Below are 17,500 nucleotides of genomic sequence, written 5' to 3' on the forward strand. Positions count from 1 at the left end.
TACAAAACGTAACATTTACTACAAGGTCGACCTAATGTTCTGTTAAGTAACAGACAGACAGACACTTATGATACAAAACGTAACATTTACTACAAGGTCGACCTAATGTTCTGTTAAGTAACAGACAGACAGACACTTATGATACAAAACGTAACATTTACTACAAGGTCGACCTAATGTTCTGTTAAGTAACAGACAGACAGACACTTATGATACAAAACGTAACATTTACTACAAGGTCGACCTAATGTTCTGTTAAGTAACAGACAGACAGACACTTATGATACAAAACGTAACATTTACTACAAGGTCGACCTAATGTTCTGTTAAGTAACAGACAGACAGACACTTATGATACAAAACGTAACATTTACTACAAGGTCGACCTAATGTTCTGTTAAGTAACAGACAGACAGACACTTCAGATACAAATAATGAACTTATCTCAAAATGGGCGATGAAACTCGCTTGAAAAATGCATTCATCAGGTCGACGTTAAAGGCACAGTAAGCGTCCCGTAAACCATCACAGTTACTGTCAGGCTTTTACACACAGTACAAACACCATTTCATTTAAACACTCACCGCTTGAGAACATTCTAGGTGCCCTCCGTAAAGAGCGAGCAATTTTCAAAGAATTTCTTTTTGCGTGGTTTATCTTACCTCTGAGCCATCGTGAACCCGTGTAATCCAGTTTCCCTTTTTTCACAATTTAGCCGCCAGTTTGTCATTTCAATGCAAATCTCTGTAAGCTTATCTGCAATAGCACGTTATTACCTTTGAATCTGAAATGCAACATTGAAACGGCTGCGAACTAGAGCAGTGGCGGTTAACGGTTCAGAGGAACTGGCGCCAGGCAGCGTCGTCTGCTACGAGAACCACGACCTTGCGTGACCCTGCTTCCGCGTTATCTTTTTTTAAACTTTCAAAACTTCGTATTGTTCTGATCTTGTCTGGTTGAAAAAAAGATTTCTTTTATGATTTAAGAATGCTTGTGTAACAAGCTGTCAATTTATTGTGTAGATTTCAAAAGTTAGGTCAGAAGCGCAAAAAAGCACCGTCCGATTGTCTGACAGACAATCCACAAAATTAATTCTTTGAAAATTGCTAGCTCTTTACGTAAGGCACCTAGGATGTTCCTGTTTGGTGAGCGTTCAAATGGAAGGGTGTTTGTACTGTGTGTAAAAGCCTGACAGTATCTGTGATGGTTTACGGGAGGCTTACTGTGTGTAAAAGCCTGACAGTATCTGTGATGGTTTACGGGAGGCTTACTGTGCCTTTAAATGTAACGTTATGTTTTGTCAATAATTAAACGTTCCAATAACCAACAGTTCTTGCTTTGTGATTGTATACAAAAACCTATCAAATAAAACACAATTCTTCAACAGTGCGAGTTAAGCCGTGTGACTGACCTGTTAGCGGCGCCCCCAGCAGACTTCCGACACCAAGAAAGAAGGTGGCCATACCCAGTGCGGTGGACGAGTGACGAAGACCGGCCAGGTCACACAGCACGGGGAAGATGAGAGCGGAGCTGCCACCAGTGTACAAGCCCACCAGGAAGGAGAAGCTGTAGCAGCCTGTGAAATACACATATTATTCTGATTATTTCTTCACAATCTAAACGACAAAATGGCTGTGTATGAGATAAAACAGTGTTGAAAAACGAAAGATTTTTGTGCTCAAAAGACAAGAACAGCACAAAATGTCAAATACAGAGTCAACATGTTCGCTTTTTATTTGTGTCCTGTAAGAGCCTCCATAGGCGAACATTTTTGACTTTGTATTTGTGCTGTCCTTGTCTTAGTGAGCGACGGGAGTTGGTGTGGTTCGGTCACGGCGTCCCAAGGCATGACACACTCTCCAAAACCATTCTACAAGGCACCGTCGAAGGCAGACGCTGACGCTGGAGACAACGGAAGAGCTGGCCCGACAACGTTAAAGAATGGACACAGATGACCTTTCCTGACCCTCTGTCGGCGGCCCCCAACTGAACTGCCTGAAGAAGTCTTTCTGCCTCTTCTGCATAACATCCATCCTACGACTGATGATGATGATGATGATGATGATGATGATGTATGATGATAATGATGATGATGATGATGATGATGGATGATGATGATGATAATGATGATGATGATAATGATGATGATGATGATGATGATGAAGTTTTTCATAGACTTACACGCGGTCCTGGATACCCATGCCGGTTGAAGGGACGTTACAAACAACGTTCAACCAATAATAGACTTATCCACAATCGCCATCGCCAACAACGATGGCATTGTCTGATTCAAACGAGCTCACAGACTTACCCACAATTCCCCTCGCCGTCAAAGATGGCGCTGCCAAGGTAACGAGGCTCTGAACTCCCAGGAGGCCACAGTAGACCAGCAGACTTCCTACTCGCTTGTCATGGGCGATAAATCCTGACGCTATGCGAGAGAAGAAACTGCCGATCCCGAAGATGGAGATGGAGAACGATGCTTGTGTAGGAGTAAGGCCACTGTCGACAAAACAGGTCAAAGAAAACCGGGGAATCTGTGCAAAAAATACACACACACTGTGAGAACACACATACAGGCACACATAGAACTATACGTACCAACACACACACACACACACACAAACGCACGCACGCGCGCGCGCACAAACACACACACACACGCACGCATACACACACACACACACACACACACACACACGCTCGCACGCACTCTCACACAAACACACACGCACGCACGCTAGCATGCACGCACAGACACACAGACACATACACACACGCGCACGCACACACACAAACACACACGCACATTTACACACACACATTCACACACAAACACACACAAACAAACAAACAAACAAACAAAAACACACACACACACACACACACACACACACACACATCAATCATATGCATGTGTGGGCACATACGCCTCAAGGCATAACTTAGATATTCTATGTTCATTCTTTTATCTATTTGTGTTTGTTTCCTTTTCCACTGACGTGAAAAATAAGGAAGATGAGATGGAATCAAGTACAGATGCGTCTTTCAACACAGACTTACCTGTTTTCAATGACATAGGCTGGTAACTGCACCACCAAACCATGATAAGCAAGGGAACACAGAAAAACGGATAGAGTGAACGTCAGCAGCGGCCATGACGTCATCACAAACGTGTAACCAGAGCACGCGTCACTGATGACGCGGCATGACCTCTGCATGGCGTTGCCTTGGTGTTTGGACTTGGTAGTGTTCCTTTCCTCCCTGTCAACAGAAAACGATTTGGACTGGAGCATGAATTGAGGGTGCACAATTTAACATGTTTGTTTACGCTGTGTTAAACGTTTTAACACCGTAAAGCACGGAATGTGTGCATGCGTTTTCCTAATTACAAGTTTGACTTTCTGAATCCAACGATGTTTATGTTCTTCGAGGATTGTGTAACCTTTACTAATAACTAAAATAATGATGAGGATGATCGGAGTTGGGACTGCTGGTACAGGAATCGATTATCACTCGACGTCGATAATCACTCTTTCTTTATTTGGTGTTTAACGTCGTTTTCAACCACGAAGGTTATATCGCGACGGGATAATCACTCACTGATTTAAATCTTTGCATAACATATATAGTTACGAAATAGTTTCGACATAATAAATGTAAGGGTATGTAAATTACAGCACTGAGAATGTCCTTTGAACGTTTTAAGGTCAAATTCGTCAGAAAACGTTCCCAAAATGTAATATACCTGGCAGGACGCATCAGAGCACCACACACAGAGCTGTTGAAAGCCACGGCCCCGCTCAGCAAGAATGCTCCGCGAAGACCGTACCAGTCCGTCAGGGTCTGAAGGAGAGGCGGGTGGACGAAGATACCCAGGGCGCCACCCGCTATGGACACTCCTATCACGATGCTGGCGTGGTCAGGGAAGTAATAGCCCAGGATGATCTGTGACCCCGCGTAGGACATGCCTTGACCCATAGCTTAATGGGCAGAACACAGGCACACAACACTTTGTAATCCATAGCTTAATGGGCAGAAAACAGGCACACAACACTTTGTCATCCATAGCTTAATGGGCAGAACACAGGCACACAACACTTTGTAATCCAAAAGCAAAGAGACTGCCAACGTTCCAACATTGAGAATGAAAAACATCCATTGCCTCGCTTGTGTCTTTCGAGCGAGCTACTGGACGTTTTGTCAGAGAACATGGCGGCAGTGAATTGGTCAACTCCTATGTGCATGTTTTTAAGAGAGAAAAGGCATTGTATTGAGCAAGCATTGCATAAATGACAGTGTCTGCTGCGACCTTCTTTTTAAAAACGTGCACACTGGACGTCATCATTCCTTAGGATGATACAATCACTTGGTGTGACAGGTCACATCTGAGAATGTAAAAAACATTTTTTTACATTTTTGTTTGTTCGTTCATGGGCTGAAACTCCCACGGCTTTTACGTGTATGACTGTTTTTACCCGGCCATTTAGGCAGCCATGCGCCGCTTTCGGAGGAAGCATGCTGGGTATGTTCGTGTTTCTATAACCCACCGAACTCTGACATGGATTACAGGATCTTTTTCGTGCGCACTTGGTCTTGTGCTTGCGTGTACACACAGGGGTGTTCGGACACCGAGGAGAGTCTGCACACAAAGTTGACTCTGAGAAATAAACCTCTCGCCGAACGAACTCACGCTGACAGCGGCCAACTGGATACAACTCCAGCGCGCTACCGACTGAGCTACATCCCCGCCCATTTCTTTAAATAAATCATACAACATTTCCGAACAATAAATGAACAGAACAAAACAAGAATATCCAAATAGAAGAATATAACGACCGTTTGTGCCTGGGCATAAGACACGTACCAGGGGGAGCGTGAAGTAGAGGTGGTAGATGTCAGTCACCAGTCTACCTGTGGACAACCTGAAAATACCTGGGTACAAGACACCTACCGACCAGGGAGAGCGTGAAGTAGAGGTAGTAGATGTCAGTCACCAGTCTGCCTGTGGACACCTGAAAATACCTGGGTACAAGACACGTACCGACCAGGGAGAGCGTGAAGTAGAGGTGGTAGATGTCAGTCACCAGTCTACCTGTGGACAACCTGAAAATACCTGGGTACAAGACACGTACCGACCAGGGAGAGCGTGAAGTAGAGGTGGTAGATGTCAGTCACCAGTCTACCTGTGGACACCTGAAAATACCTGGGTACAAGACACGTACCGACCAGGGAGAGCGTGAAGTAGAGATGGTGGATGTCAGTCACCAGTCTACCTGTGGACACCTGAAAATACCTGGGTACAAGACACGTACCGACCAGGGGGAGCGTGAAGTAGAGGTGGTAGATGTCAGTCACCAGTCTACCTGTGGACAACCTGAAAATACCTGGGTACAAGACACGTACCGACCAGGGAGAGCGTGAAGTAGAGATGGTGGATGTCAGTCACCAGGCTACTCAGCCCCCATCCCACAAGGCACAGCACACCCGACAGCAACACGCATGCGCGACAATTCACCAAGTTGACAAACATGGTTCCGACCGGGGCTGGAGACAGATTGGGACGACAACATGTATTGGGAGATAGATAGGATAAGATAAGATAATTGTGTATTTACAAAGATAAATGTTATCGGCAATACATTCTTCTTTTTTTTTGCAATCAGCCCTCCCTCATGCGGGAACAAAAACAATTCAAACACCCAACAAGTCTAACGGTAACATTTAACTCATTATATCACAATCCAGAAAAAAAAGCTAGCTAGAGAGAGAGAGAGAGAGAGAGAGAGAGAGAGAGAGAGAGAGAGAGAGAGAGAGAGAGAGAGAGAGAGAGAGAGAGAGAGAGAGAGAGAGAGAGTGAAACAGAGACACAGAGGGAAAGAAAGAGAGACTTAGAGAGAGAGAGAGAGAGAGAGAGAGAGAGAGAGAGAGAGAGAGAGAGAGAGAGAGAGAGAGAGAGAGTGACAGAGACAGAGTGAAAGACAGAGAGAGAGAAAGAAAGAGAGAGCGAGAGAGAGAAAGAGAGAGAGAGTGAAACAGAGACACAGAGGGAAAGAAAGAGAGACAGAAAGATAGACAATTTCTTAGAGAGAGAGACAATGACAATGACAATGACAATGACAAATTCTTTATTAACGAGGGTAATGGCATAAGCAAACAGGTGCTTTTTCACATCCAGCCCTCGCCCATGGGAGGGTTTAATCTAATGATAATACCTTTTAAAAATGTTGGAATATCAATTAAAGAAGTAATAAAAACAAAGGACAAACAAGCAAACGATTAACAGACTAAACAAACAAAAATATACGTATAGCTCTTTCTCACTTCTAGTCAAGTACGAGTTATCTTTCCATGCTCTTCAACGAAGGAGAAACGCTGGGTTAGTTCCGGTATCTTCTACATCATGGCGTCTGCACTGAAAGAAAGCTCGCTCAGAGTGTGTGGTGGTGGAAAGCAGTACTGTGTCATTTGCCATAACTATCGTGGAAAAATTATTGAAGGAAGAGTTGTCAGGCTACATAAACTTCCAACAAACAAGCAACTGAAAAGAGCTTGGGAGCAGCGCCTACCTGTTACTCTTTCTTTTAGAAAATGACAAGATTTTGTGCAACTTGACAGAGTGACTTTCTCGTCTAGTTAATCAGATGGGTATTATTTGTTCATGTACATAAAAGTGTAAAAGAATGTTGTTGTACAACATACTTCCTTCAATCATTAGTGCATTTTGCTCTTGTCTGTGTGAAACAGTAACAGGCACATGAGCTGTAAGAAGGACTGCCGTGTCTCAGTATGACTGTAGTCTCTAGTGTCACTATAAATCTCAGTCATTGACTCTGTGTATGTCACTCATTGATGCTTACATTCCCAATGCATGGAAGACAGACATTATAAAATTACTATATCTGAGAAGTTGAACGCAAACCAACCAGGTGTGAGCGTGTGTTGTAAGGAGTGCACTATTTTGTAACGTGGGATTATGTACATGAAATTATAAATAGGGTTTGTGTGGTGTGTATCTATGCTTTTTATGTTTTTAAGGGAAAAATATTTATTACCTGTGTGTGATTACATTTTGTTTTTTATTCACAGTTGGCTGAAATATTTGCCGAGGAACGACAATGCAGTGTATTATATAATTATATATGTATTCAAAGAATAAAGACATGATGAATCTGAAGCTTGATGAATGACTTGTTTTACAGATAATCACACACACTTCAACAGACGCAGTTGATACAGTTTGGGTTTTATTTATCTAAAACATATACAAACAATAGCAGTTTAACAAAGTTGGTAAACAATGTAAAGTAAAACAACTGAAGTAACATTAAAGAGCCATGAACTGGTAATGTGAAACTGCTCTTAGGCTAATGTCAGATGGAGCTCGCAAAACACGAAACAAAAGCCGAACAAAAGCAAAACATGGTGCTTTTGTGTGTTGTTTTGCTTTTGTTCGGCTTTTGTTTCGTGTTTTGCGAGCTCCGTCTGACATTAGCCTTAGACAACACGCACATCCAGTTAACAACAATAAATGCATGACTACCAAGCATCAAAAGGACTCACTGATTCACGCACAAATTCCGCGTGTGCTCAATATTTAACTGACATAGGCAACAAGTTCGTGACACTGACAGTCGAAGTGGTCTGTCAAATGCTAACTTGAATCATTTGTTTCCACAGCATTATCGATAGCATCCTTGCCATCTTTTCGCAGCTGAAACGTGCCTCTTGCTCTGCGCACTAATTCTTCTTTTTTTTCCACTGACAAGTTGGCCATGTTTCCGAAGAAAATCTTTCAATTCTTTCACGTTCATGCGCTCGACTGCCGCCTCTATCTTAACCGGAACTTACCGAACCAAAGGGACGAAACTCGTGCACACCTCCGGCCTCGCTAGTGAGAAAGAGCTATACAAACGAACATGACATATTATTGTCAAAGGTATAATGAAAACTGTTTCAAGCAACAAAATACGTGTGAAACTTCGAGGGAAGACAAAATCCGTGAAACTGAGGAGTCAATGAAGCAACTACGTTGCAAGTAATAGCAATGTAGCATCGTTACATAAGTCATGTTATGAAATTAGTTAGGTACATTTATCTACTGAAACGTGTAAAAGGTACAAATAAGGCATCAACAATATAATCATGTCCAGGCTAAGTGAGAACGAAATGTGCCATGTATAAGGAATGAGAAATATCTGTCTTTAAAAGTCTTGGCATTGACAGAATGCTTGAGACCGCGTGGAAGTGAATTCCAAAGATTAGTCCCCGAAAAGAGTAGGCTGGACTTAAACAGATCTATACGAGGCCGAGGAGCATACCTTTTTGTCGGGTCTCTTAAATTATGGGAAGTGAATTGAGAAGAAAGAGGTGCACTGTTTAAAGCCCCCTATATTTCAAAATAAAATGATACAACTTAGTGTACAAGTCAGCCTAATTAAAATATGCTCTAGATTTATTTGTTTCGGGTTGATGAGAGCATTATTTGAAGCACACCAGGAAACTAATGAAGAAGCTTATCAAAAACAGAGTGAAAATAAATGAAATTATTAACTTCCACGAAAAGAAGACTTTTTGTTGCATTTCTTTTAAATCTCGAGGGCTAGTTATAGGTTATTTTCAGCAAGCTTCTTAATGAATTAATGAAAATAGCCTTTAGCTTTTATTTTCTTCGATTTGTTGAAGGTGGTCCATATTAGGGGACTCGCACATACTTTGAGATTTTGCTATTATTTTTTGTTTGCAGTAGAAACTCGGGGTCAACACTGCTAAAATGTAACAAATACGGTTTTAGATGTCATATATAGCCATTTTTGTGTGATAAAAGCTTTGGCTGTGGACAGAAACGAGTCCGTTTTAGGCGGCAAATTTAGAGTGAACGCTGCCAAAAGTGAAAAAAAAAAGCCTAACGGTTTTGAGATTTCTCTTTCTGCAACTGTTTTGACATGTGCAAGTTATCCAGAGAGGGTGAATACAGCGAATAAAACTGTTTTGAGCGCTCTAGCGCCGTTAGTTTATCAGAACAGAAGGTGGTCCATATTAGGAGCCGGTCCATATTAGGAGCCCTTCCCCTACATGGCCAAGTCGAACAGCAGTAGAAGCTAAACTAGAAACCATAAAAGCTAGAATTGTGCGGAGTACAGATAGACTAAGTTCATTCCAAGCATACGAAAATGACTCACCGATCAACGCAAAAGCCCCTGAGTAATACGCAGACAGCCATGTTGTAGCGATGACGTCACTGTTCATATGACGTAGTAACACGACTTTCATGACGCCAGCGTTGTAATTAGCGAATCCACTGAGAAGGAGAGAGCAGAAAGAGGATGCCAGGATCACCCATCGCCATGTTGACCTGGAATCTTTGGTTCCCATGGTGACTTAATCCTGCAAAAAAGGAACACGAACTATGGAAAATAGTCCCCTCCAATCTGTTCATGTCTGTCAGTCAAATGACACACGTGACATAACGACAGCCAATCACTAACCTCAGTTGAAAATGTTCTCACTGGATGAACCTTGATGAACATGTATATGCAATTCTACTTAATTGCTTCGCTTTTTCTCGGCTCAGAGAGAAACACATGTTCAGAATCCAGGTCAGACAGAGAGAAAACTATATGAAACACTAGAGGAATACCCGGCTTCGCCGGGGTGAATCGCGAGACAGAGACAGACAAGCGTGGCGGTTCACCACAATCACCTTTGAAGGCGAAGTCCTGTCAAACGGGATTGAGAATTTTAGAGCTTATTTCTAAGCCCTATATTATCTGTTATGGCTTCTCAAATGCCAGAACATACAGACAAAAGTCGCCAGAGCCCATCACAAACAGAACTCTACAATCCACAGGTGTTATCTCCACACACACACACACACACACACACACACACACACACACACACACACACACACACACACACACACACACACACACACACACAAAGACACAGACACCGAAGCAGTATATATCTATCTATATCTATAAATATATATAGATAGATGACAGTGGATTTTTCGATAAATAGATTCGACCTTTGCACTTTTACAGTGAGGACAACTTACGGGTACATCATGCAAGGAAAGCCCACAACTTCTAAGGCGAACAACTCTGCAGAGTCTGCTGTGAAGGGCGACGGTAGTCTCCCTGTCACACTCGACCCCCTTTAAATGAACTTAGGCCCCTCCTAGGTGGAATAGGAACAGCACGAAAATGATTCAGTGGCCTGAACATTTCATGTCGAGTCCCATCGCTGTCGACGACGCCAAATGTAACCGAGTGCCAAAACACCACAATCACCTTTGAAGGCGAAGTCCACTCAAATGGGATTGAGAATAACTGTTATGGCTTCTCGAAGGAAGGCCTGAACATACTGACACACTAAAGCCGCTAGACCACATCACAAACAGAACTCTACAATCCACAGGTGTTGCAAACACACACACACACAGAGAAGCCGTATATATATATCTATATCTATATCTATACATATATAGAGATAGGTGACAGTGTATTTTTCGCGTGGCTATAAATTGATTCGACCTTTTCACTTTTACAGTAAGGACAACTTACGGGTGCAATCGTGACATTCTAAAAATAGTAACGTAGTAACGGGAATATGGATTGACGCCACACGAAGGAAGGGAGATAAACGCTGAAAACACTGGAGAAGATAAGGAAGAGTTACTGGGAATGGATCCAGAGAAAAACAGAGAAAAACCAAAATCGGTTCAGCGCTGCGCGCTGAGAGCACGTGTTGAAATATCTCATCGATGAGGTTGTGTCCGGGGTGTAGCTGAATACGGTCTCCAAATTTGAAAAAGATCCACCGAGAACTTTGGCTTGGCATCGCGGACACACACACACACACACACACACGCACACACACACACACACACACACACGCACACACACACACACAGACAGACAGACAGACAGACACAAGTCGTATATATATATAGATGTATCCTACATAAGTGAGAGAGACCACTCATGAGATAACAATATCGTTCAAACCACACGTTAGTATATCATGTAAATGAGGTCGTGTCAGACTAGCCTGGCAGGGACCTGCTTTTCCACGTTCTAGAGTGACGTCTCTTTGCTTTGACGTCAAAGATTGTACGAAGCTTTGGATGAGATTGAGGGTTCCAAAAGAAGCGTCTTCAATTTAGACGCAAACCGGCACGGTTGGCCTAGTGGTAAGGCGTCCGCCCCGTGATCGGGAGGTCGTGGGTTCGAACCCCGGCCGGGTCATACCTAAGACTTTAAAATTGGCAATCTAGTGGCTGCTCCGCCTGGCGTCTGGCATTATGGGGTTAGTGATAGGACTGGTTGGTCCGGTGTCAGAATAATGTGACTGGGTGAGACATGAAGCCTGTGCTGCGACTTCTGTCTTGTGTGAGGCGCACGTTAAAATGCCAAAGCAGCACCGCCCTGATATAGCTCTTCGTGGTCGGCTGGGCGTTAAGCAAACAAACAAACAAAATTTAGACGCCTCGACTGCGGGACGTTTTGAGTAAAATACAAGTAATTAAAGTATGTAGGGTTAACAGAATACCACATGGTTTGCTCGTTGCTTTTTGAAATATCTAAAAGCTGTCTTTCGCTCGCAATTCAATATTTAAATAAAGCAACTCGTGTAAATCTGAGAGTGATGTCCCCTTTCGACGTCGGAAGGGCGTTCGTGAGACGAGCTCCGTCTACTTCCGACTATTTTCTGCCAATTGGAGGCTTCTGCGACCCTGTGAGTTGTCTGAGAGCTTTGTCTCTAACCATTGTTCATTCTTTGCTGAAAAACATTATACAAAGATGTGCTAAAGTCTGTCAATTAGCTATTTTTCTGTCGAACCTTCGCATCTTTTCTTACTGCCAGGTGTGAACACTACCAAATGTGTAAACAGTCCTGCACGTGAACTCAGTGACAATCCGTGTGTAACCAGTGTAACCAGTGTAACCAGTGTCCAATCCGTGTGTAACCAGTGTAACCAGTGTAACCACTGTCCAATCAGTGTGTAACCAGTGTAACCAGTGTCCAATCCGTGTGTAACCAGTGTAACCAGTGTCCAATCCGTGTGTAACCAGTGTAACCAGTGTAACCAGTGTAACCACTGTCCAATCAGTGTGTAACCAGTGTAACCAGTGTAACCAGTGTCCAATCTGTGTCATAGTCAAACTAAAGGCGGTCAAGCAAGCGGGGGCCCGGTAGCTCAGTTGGTAGAGCACTGGACTTGTGATCGAAAGGTCTCTGGTTCGAATTCGGGCCGGGACGGACACGGGTCAACTTTATGTGCAGACCCAGAGACGGAAGCCATGTCCCACCCCCGTGTCATCACAATGGCACGTAAAAGACCTTGGTCATTCTGCCATAAGTGCAGGTGGCTGAATACACCTAAACACGCAGACACTTGGGTAGCGCGACTCCGTTGCTGCTCGCTTTCCACTGGGAGGAAGCGACCCGAATTTCCCAGCGATGGGACAATAAAGTAATGAAAATGAAAATGAAAATGAAAAAAAGCGTGATTCGCCGGAGGGTACAAAGGTGTACAAAGGTGTGACAGCGTATTGTTTACGTCGTGTGGGTCAACTGATATTCAAACACACACGCGATCGCAGCTAACAGTTATGGTGCTAACAGTTATGGTTGAACCAGTCTTCCTCATGAGGCGCGATCTGCCTCCGGATCTTGATTCGAGATACGAAATCTTGGAAATATGTTTGGCAGCTGAGAGGGCTAGCGGTTCAGAGACCATCACCGGAGCGCAGCAGATCCGAGGTCTGTGGCGGATCTACCCCACAAATCGAGGAGCTCGAACAGCCCTCCTCACGGGGGATAACCGATCAAAGGCCGAACGGATGCCGAAGGCCGCTCCTGACACGTGTGAAGGCAAGTTTTGTCTGTTTTCTAGGTATTGTTTGATTTATGTCGGGATTTAAGGTAAGCTACTGATTCAGCGATGACTAAATTTGTTTCTCGATGCATAAAAAGTCAGGGAGCGATTAATATTTGCCCGTAAATAGCCTTCAAATCTGAAAATGTCGGCGATCGAGCACCGGAAATGGCTGTTCGATGGGTTTTGCAAGTAGAAATGTGCTTTATTTCACCAAATCAGCTCGTATTTGGTATGGGTACGGGATTCTAGAGGACGAAGGAGTCATAAGAGGTGCAAAGAAGTGCTATTTGGGAGTAGAATAAATCTTCCGAGCCAGTAGACAAGAGGTCATATTTGAGAGATGCGCGTAGGCCGATCTTTCCGACAAGCGAATGATACAGCAGATTAATCATTCGTTTTGATCAGAAACATAGTCTCTAGTTTTTATGAATGAGTTTTTTAATTAAAACAATCACGAGAACTCTCTCGCTTAGCCTAATGGCTGTTCGATGGGTTTCGCAAGTAGAAATGTGCTTTATTTCACCAAATCAGCTCGTATTTGACATCGGTTTGGTATTCTAATCCTACCGCGAACTGGATAGCAGACGCGGCACGTGTGAACGAAATTTCAGAAAAGCGTACATCTGTACAGTGCAGCAAAACGGTTCTGTGCATCATTGTCAATGTAAATAGTGATCAACTTAGAAGCACACGTACCCTGTTGCCCTTAGATAACGGCACACACACTAAGCCAAATAGCTGTCTCTCGTATACACCCACACACACACACGCACGCACACACGCACATACACACCCATACATACACACCCACACACACTCATTCTAATGGGTTTGGAGCATCTGTTTATACAGATGCAGTCTGAAGACGAAGAAATGGTTCTTGTGGCAGAGGAGGTGGAGGAAGAAGTAGATGGACCTGTGCCAGGTCCATCCGGATCCGCTGCTCTGGCCATATTTATATTACGTTCTTTTTCAGCAGCATTTGAGAATGGTAGTTTGTCTGCGTCTCAAAGAAATGCTGTCATTGTGTTAATTCATAAAGGTAAAAACCTTCCAAGAGATGAATTAAATAATTGGTGTCCAATTTCCTTAACCAACAGTGATTATAAATTACTGGCTAAGTGTTTGGCTCTGCGCATGAACAAAGTTGTACATAATGTGATTAATCCTGATCAGGTTGGATATATTAAAGGGAGGCAAGTATCATCTTTATTAAGATTGATTGATGATGTTATAGATCAAATGAATGTGCAAGATAAACCAGGTCTTTTGGTTACCATTGACATGTTTCATGCATTTGACTGTATTTCAAAAGACTTTATGATAAATGTTTTTAAAAAATGTGGGTTTGGCCCGGAGTTTGTAACTTGGGTCGAAGTTTTGATGAAAGATGCCAAGAGCTCTGTTAATTATGCAGGCTGGTTGTCTGATTATTTTCCAGTGGAGTCTGGAACCCGTCAGGGTTGTCCGTTCTCGCCTTTAGCCTTTGTTTTGGCAATTGAGTTATTAGCCATTAAGATTAGGCAGAGTAAGAATGTTAAAGGTATTTCGAATTTGAATTGCTTTAATGATAGGTTTTTGGATGATATGTTAAAAATTGCTTTGTATGCTGACGATGTTACGTTATTTTTGAAAAGTGAAACGGATTTAAAACATGCCTTATTGATTTTTGATTGATTGTTGATTCTTTTTATTACGTTTCCGGATTAAAGTTGAATTTGTTGAATAGGATGCGAAGCCATGTGGTTAGGAAGTCAGAAAAATTGTCAAGACACCTTTTATAATTTTAAATGGAAGAACAAATTAAGGATTTTGGGAAATTATTTTTGTAATGACAGATCAGCCTCTGATGTTGAGGAAAATTGGACAGAGCAAATTACGTCTGTTAAGCGCTTGATTTCGGCATGGGAGAAAAGAAATGTGAGTATTATGGGTAAAATCATTGTAATTAAAACGTTTTTGATTTCCCAATTTGTTTATTATATGCAGGCATTTGTAATCCATGGTAATGTATTAGCAGAAGTTAATAGATTGTTGTTTAGATTTTTATGGAAAAAGAAAGAAAATAATAAAAAAAAGCATTTGAAAAGGTTAAGAGGATAATATTGTGTAGTGATATAGAAAATGATGGCTTATATATGATTGATTTGAAACACATGCAGCTTTCCTTTTTATTACAATGGGCTGTCAGACTGACATCCCGCGAAGTCACAGATAAGTAGAAATATGTGCCAAAGTCAGTGTTATCAATGTACGGCTCAAATTGTGAATGTTTTTATTCAAATGTTGATTTTCGAAGATTAAAAGGGAGTGAACTTGTCAAATCCAAATTTTGAAAAACTGTCTTGAAAACCTGGCTTGATAACAATGTATGTATTGATGATAACTTATTTAATCCGCTTTTATGGAATAACCAATATTTTGTTTATGCTGGAAATGTACTGTATTTTGACGATTGGGCAAGAAAAGGTCTTGTTAGCGTATATGATGTTTTACATAGAAAAGAGTTTGTTTTCCTATCAGTTCATTTGTGATGTTTTAGGAAAATACCCACCGAGAATTTTGGAATATAACATGGTTCGTGCTGTTGTTGTAAATGTTAGCAAATAGATGATGCACGGAAAGGAAGAAATTGATTTGATGGATATCCCCTCTTATCGTGGTAAGAAAGTACACAACGCACAACAGTTCAGAAAAGAATTAGTAAGCATGAAACTTGTTGAACCGTGTGCAATTGCATTTTGGAGGAGGAAATTTAATTATGAAATTGACAAGAAAGATTGGCTGATGAGTCTTGAATCGGTTAAAGAGACAAGGCTACGAGTATTACAATGGAAATTACTTCACAATATTTACCCCACAAATATTATGTTATGTAAAATGAAAGTTGTGGAAGACAATATTTGTTCACACTGTAGTAATAGCATTGACTATATAGAACACTTTTTTCTTTTGCCCAGTGGTGCTTGAGTTTTGGAAACAAATTGAGTTTTATATTTGGGTACACTTGGATAAACAGATAAAGTTAACTGTGCATGAAATCATGTTTGGAGTTAAAAATCGAAAAATGCATGCAACTCTGTTGAGAGAATTAAACTGTATCATTTTGGTTGCTAAAATGTGCATAAGTATTTATAAGAAAACCAAGGCTTCAATGCCTCTTTTTGTTATCTTCGAAAGGCAACTGCAGATCAGAAATATTTATTTTTGATTAAAAAGTTCCAAGACAAATATTTAGTACATTTTTTTTTAATAAAAACAATTGTAAATGTTACCTCCACCATCATTACCCCCCTGACCCCCCCCCCCCCCTTTCACTCTCTCTCTTTCCCTCTCTCTCTGTCTCTCTCCTCTCTCTCTCTCTCTGTCGCTCTATCAGTACAGAAAGATGTCTTTATAATGAATTGTCAGAATGTATTCCAAATGAGTGTGGTCAATTATGTATCTATACATCCGTACATGCCTTTCATTTGTTTCAGGAATTTTAATACTATAGACTTTTTGAGTGGTAAATGTTGAAGGATGAAAGAAAATATATTGTGAGTGGACGGATGCATGTTATTTAAAAAAAAAAATCGTGTAAATCTGGTACGACGCAGCAATCCATGTAGTATTCTCTTTATATGGCACAAAATGAGTGACACACTTTCACTGTAATAAAGCTCCTAGGGCGAGTAGTATGGTACGTGACCAGGAAATACCATGTTAGCCTCATGTTAAGAGTCTGGTATGCAGGGAAAGATTTTAGCGGCACTTGGCCGCATGGTGGCGCTGTTTGTTCTGTAAGTCGCGCTAATTGCCATTCACGAAACCTTGTTTCGATCCGCCAAAGTCACGTGACGGTTTTAAACTTGCGGGACCTACCTCTCGGCTCTACAGTCGCTAACCTTGTCAGTAGATTTATAATGATTCAATAAACTGACCCTCCCTATAAGTCGTCAGTCTAGTGACCACACACAGCTCTTAACATTGACTTCTTGTTCATGCGCGCGCAATACTCACGTAACTCCTCCGTTCCTGTCAATAGACTCTTAATAATTTCAATTAAACTTCAACTTCCTAGCGTAAGTCTAGTTTACTTTTCTAAGTAATGAATACCACTTCGCGTGAACCTCTCTTTCACGTTCCCAGTCTACGGTACTAACTGATACCAGTGTGCGTGTTGAAATTACTTTGGACTGGCGTTGGGAAACACTGGACTCCAGAGGTCAACACCCACATGCAAACAATTCGGTGGGACTAGTGATGTTTGAAATAGTAATCAGACCCCACGTGTGTGTTTGTGTGTGGGTGTGTGTGTGTGTGTGTGTGTGTGTGTGTGTGTGTGTGTATGGGTGTATGTGTGTGTTTGTGTATGTGTGTGTTTGTGTGTGTGAGTGTTTATGAGAGTGCGTCTGTGTGTGTATGTCTGTCTGTGTGTCTGTGCGTGTGCGTATGTGTGTGTGTGTTTCTGTTTGTGTATGTGTGTATTTGTGCGTGTGTGTGTGTGTTTGTGTCTGTGTGTGTGTGTGTGGAGGGGGGGTTGTGTGTGTTTGTGTTTGTCTCTGTGTGTGTATGCGTGTGTGTGTGTGTGTGTGCGTGTGGTTCAGTGAGCGTATGCGCGGGTGT

The 17,500-nt window shown here is 42.1% G+C and overlaps 1 protein-coding gene across 2 annotated transcripts in view; it reads right to left on the bottom strand.

The window, feature by feature from the left end:
- LOC138971853 (monocarboxylate transporter 12-like) overlaps positions 1 to 17,500 on the bottom strand; it is a 32,159-nt gene that overhangs the window by 6,230 nt on the left and 8,429 nt on the right. For both annotated transcript variants that reach the window (XM_070344687.1, XM_070344686.1), the window contains exons 2-7: positions 9,183 to 9,387; positions 5,407 to 5,547; positions 3,749 to 3,983; positions 3,064 to 3,264; positions 2,312 to 2,502; positions 1,412 to 1,576 (exon numbers count right to left, since the gene is read on the bottom strand). In XM_070344687.1, coding sequence (XP_070200788.1) covers positions 1,412 to 1,576; positions 2,312 to 2,502; positions 3,064 to 3,264; positions 3,749 to 3,983; positions 5,407 to 5,547; positions 9,183 to 9,375 — 1,126 coding nt within the window. In that variant the 5' untranslated portion in view covers positions 9,376 to 9,387. The remainder of the gene's footprint in view (positions 1 to 1,411; positions 1,577 to 2,311; positions 2,503 to 3,063; positions 3,265 to 3,748; positions 3,984 to 5,406; positions 5,548 to 9,182; positions 9,388 to 17,500) is intronic.

Source organism: Littorina saxatilis, linkage group LG7, assembly GCF_037325665.1.
Source record: "Littorina saxatilis isolate snail1 linkage group LG7, US_GU_Lsax_2.0, whole genome shotgun sequence".
NCBI classification, from domain to species: Eukaryota; Metazoa; Mollusca; class Gastropoda; order Littorinimorpha; family Littorinidae; genus Littorina; species Littorina saxatilis.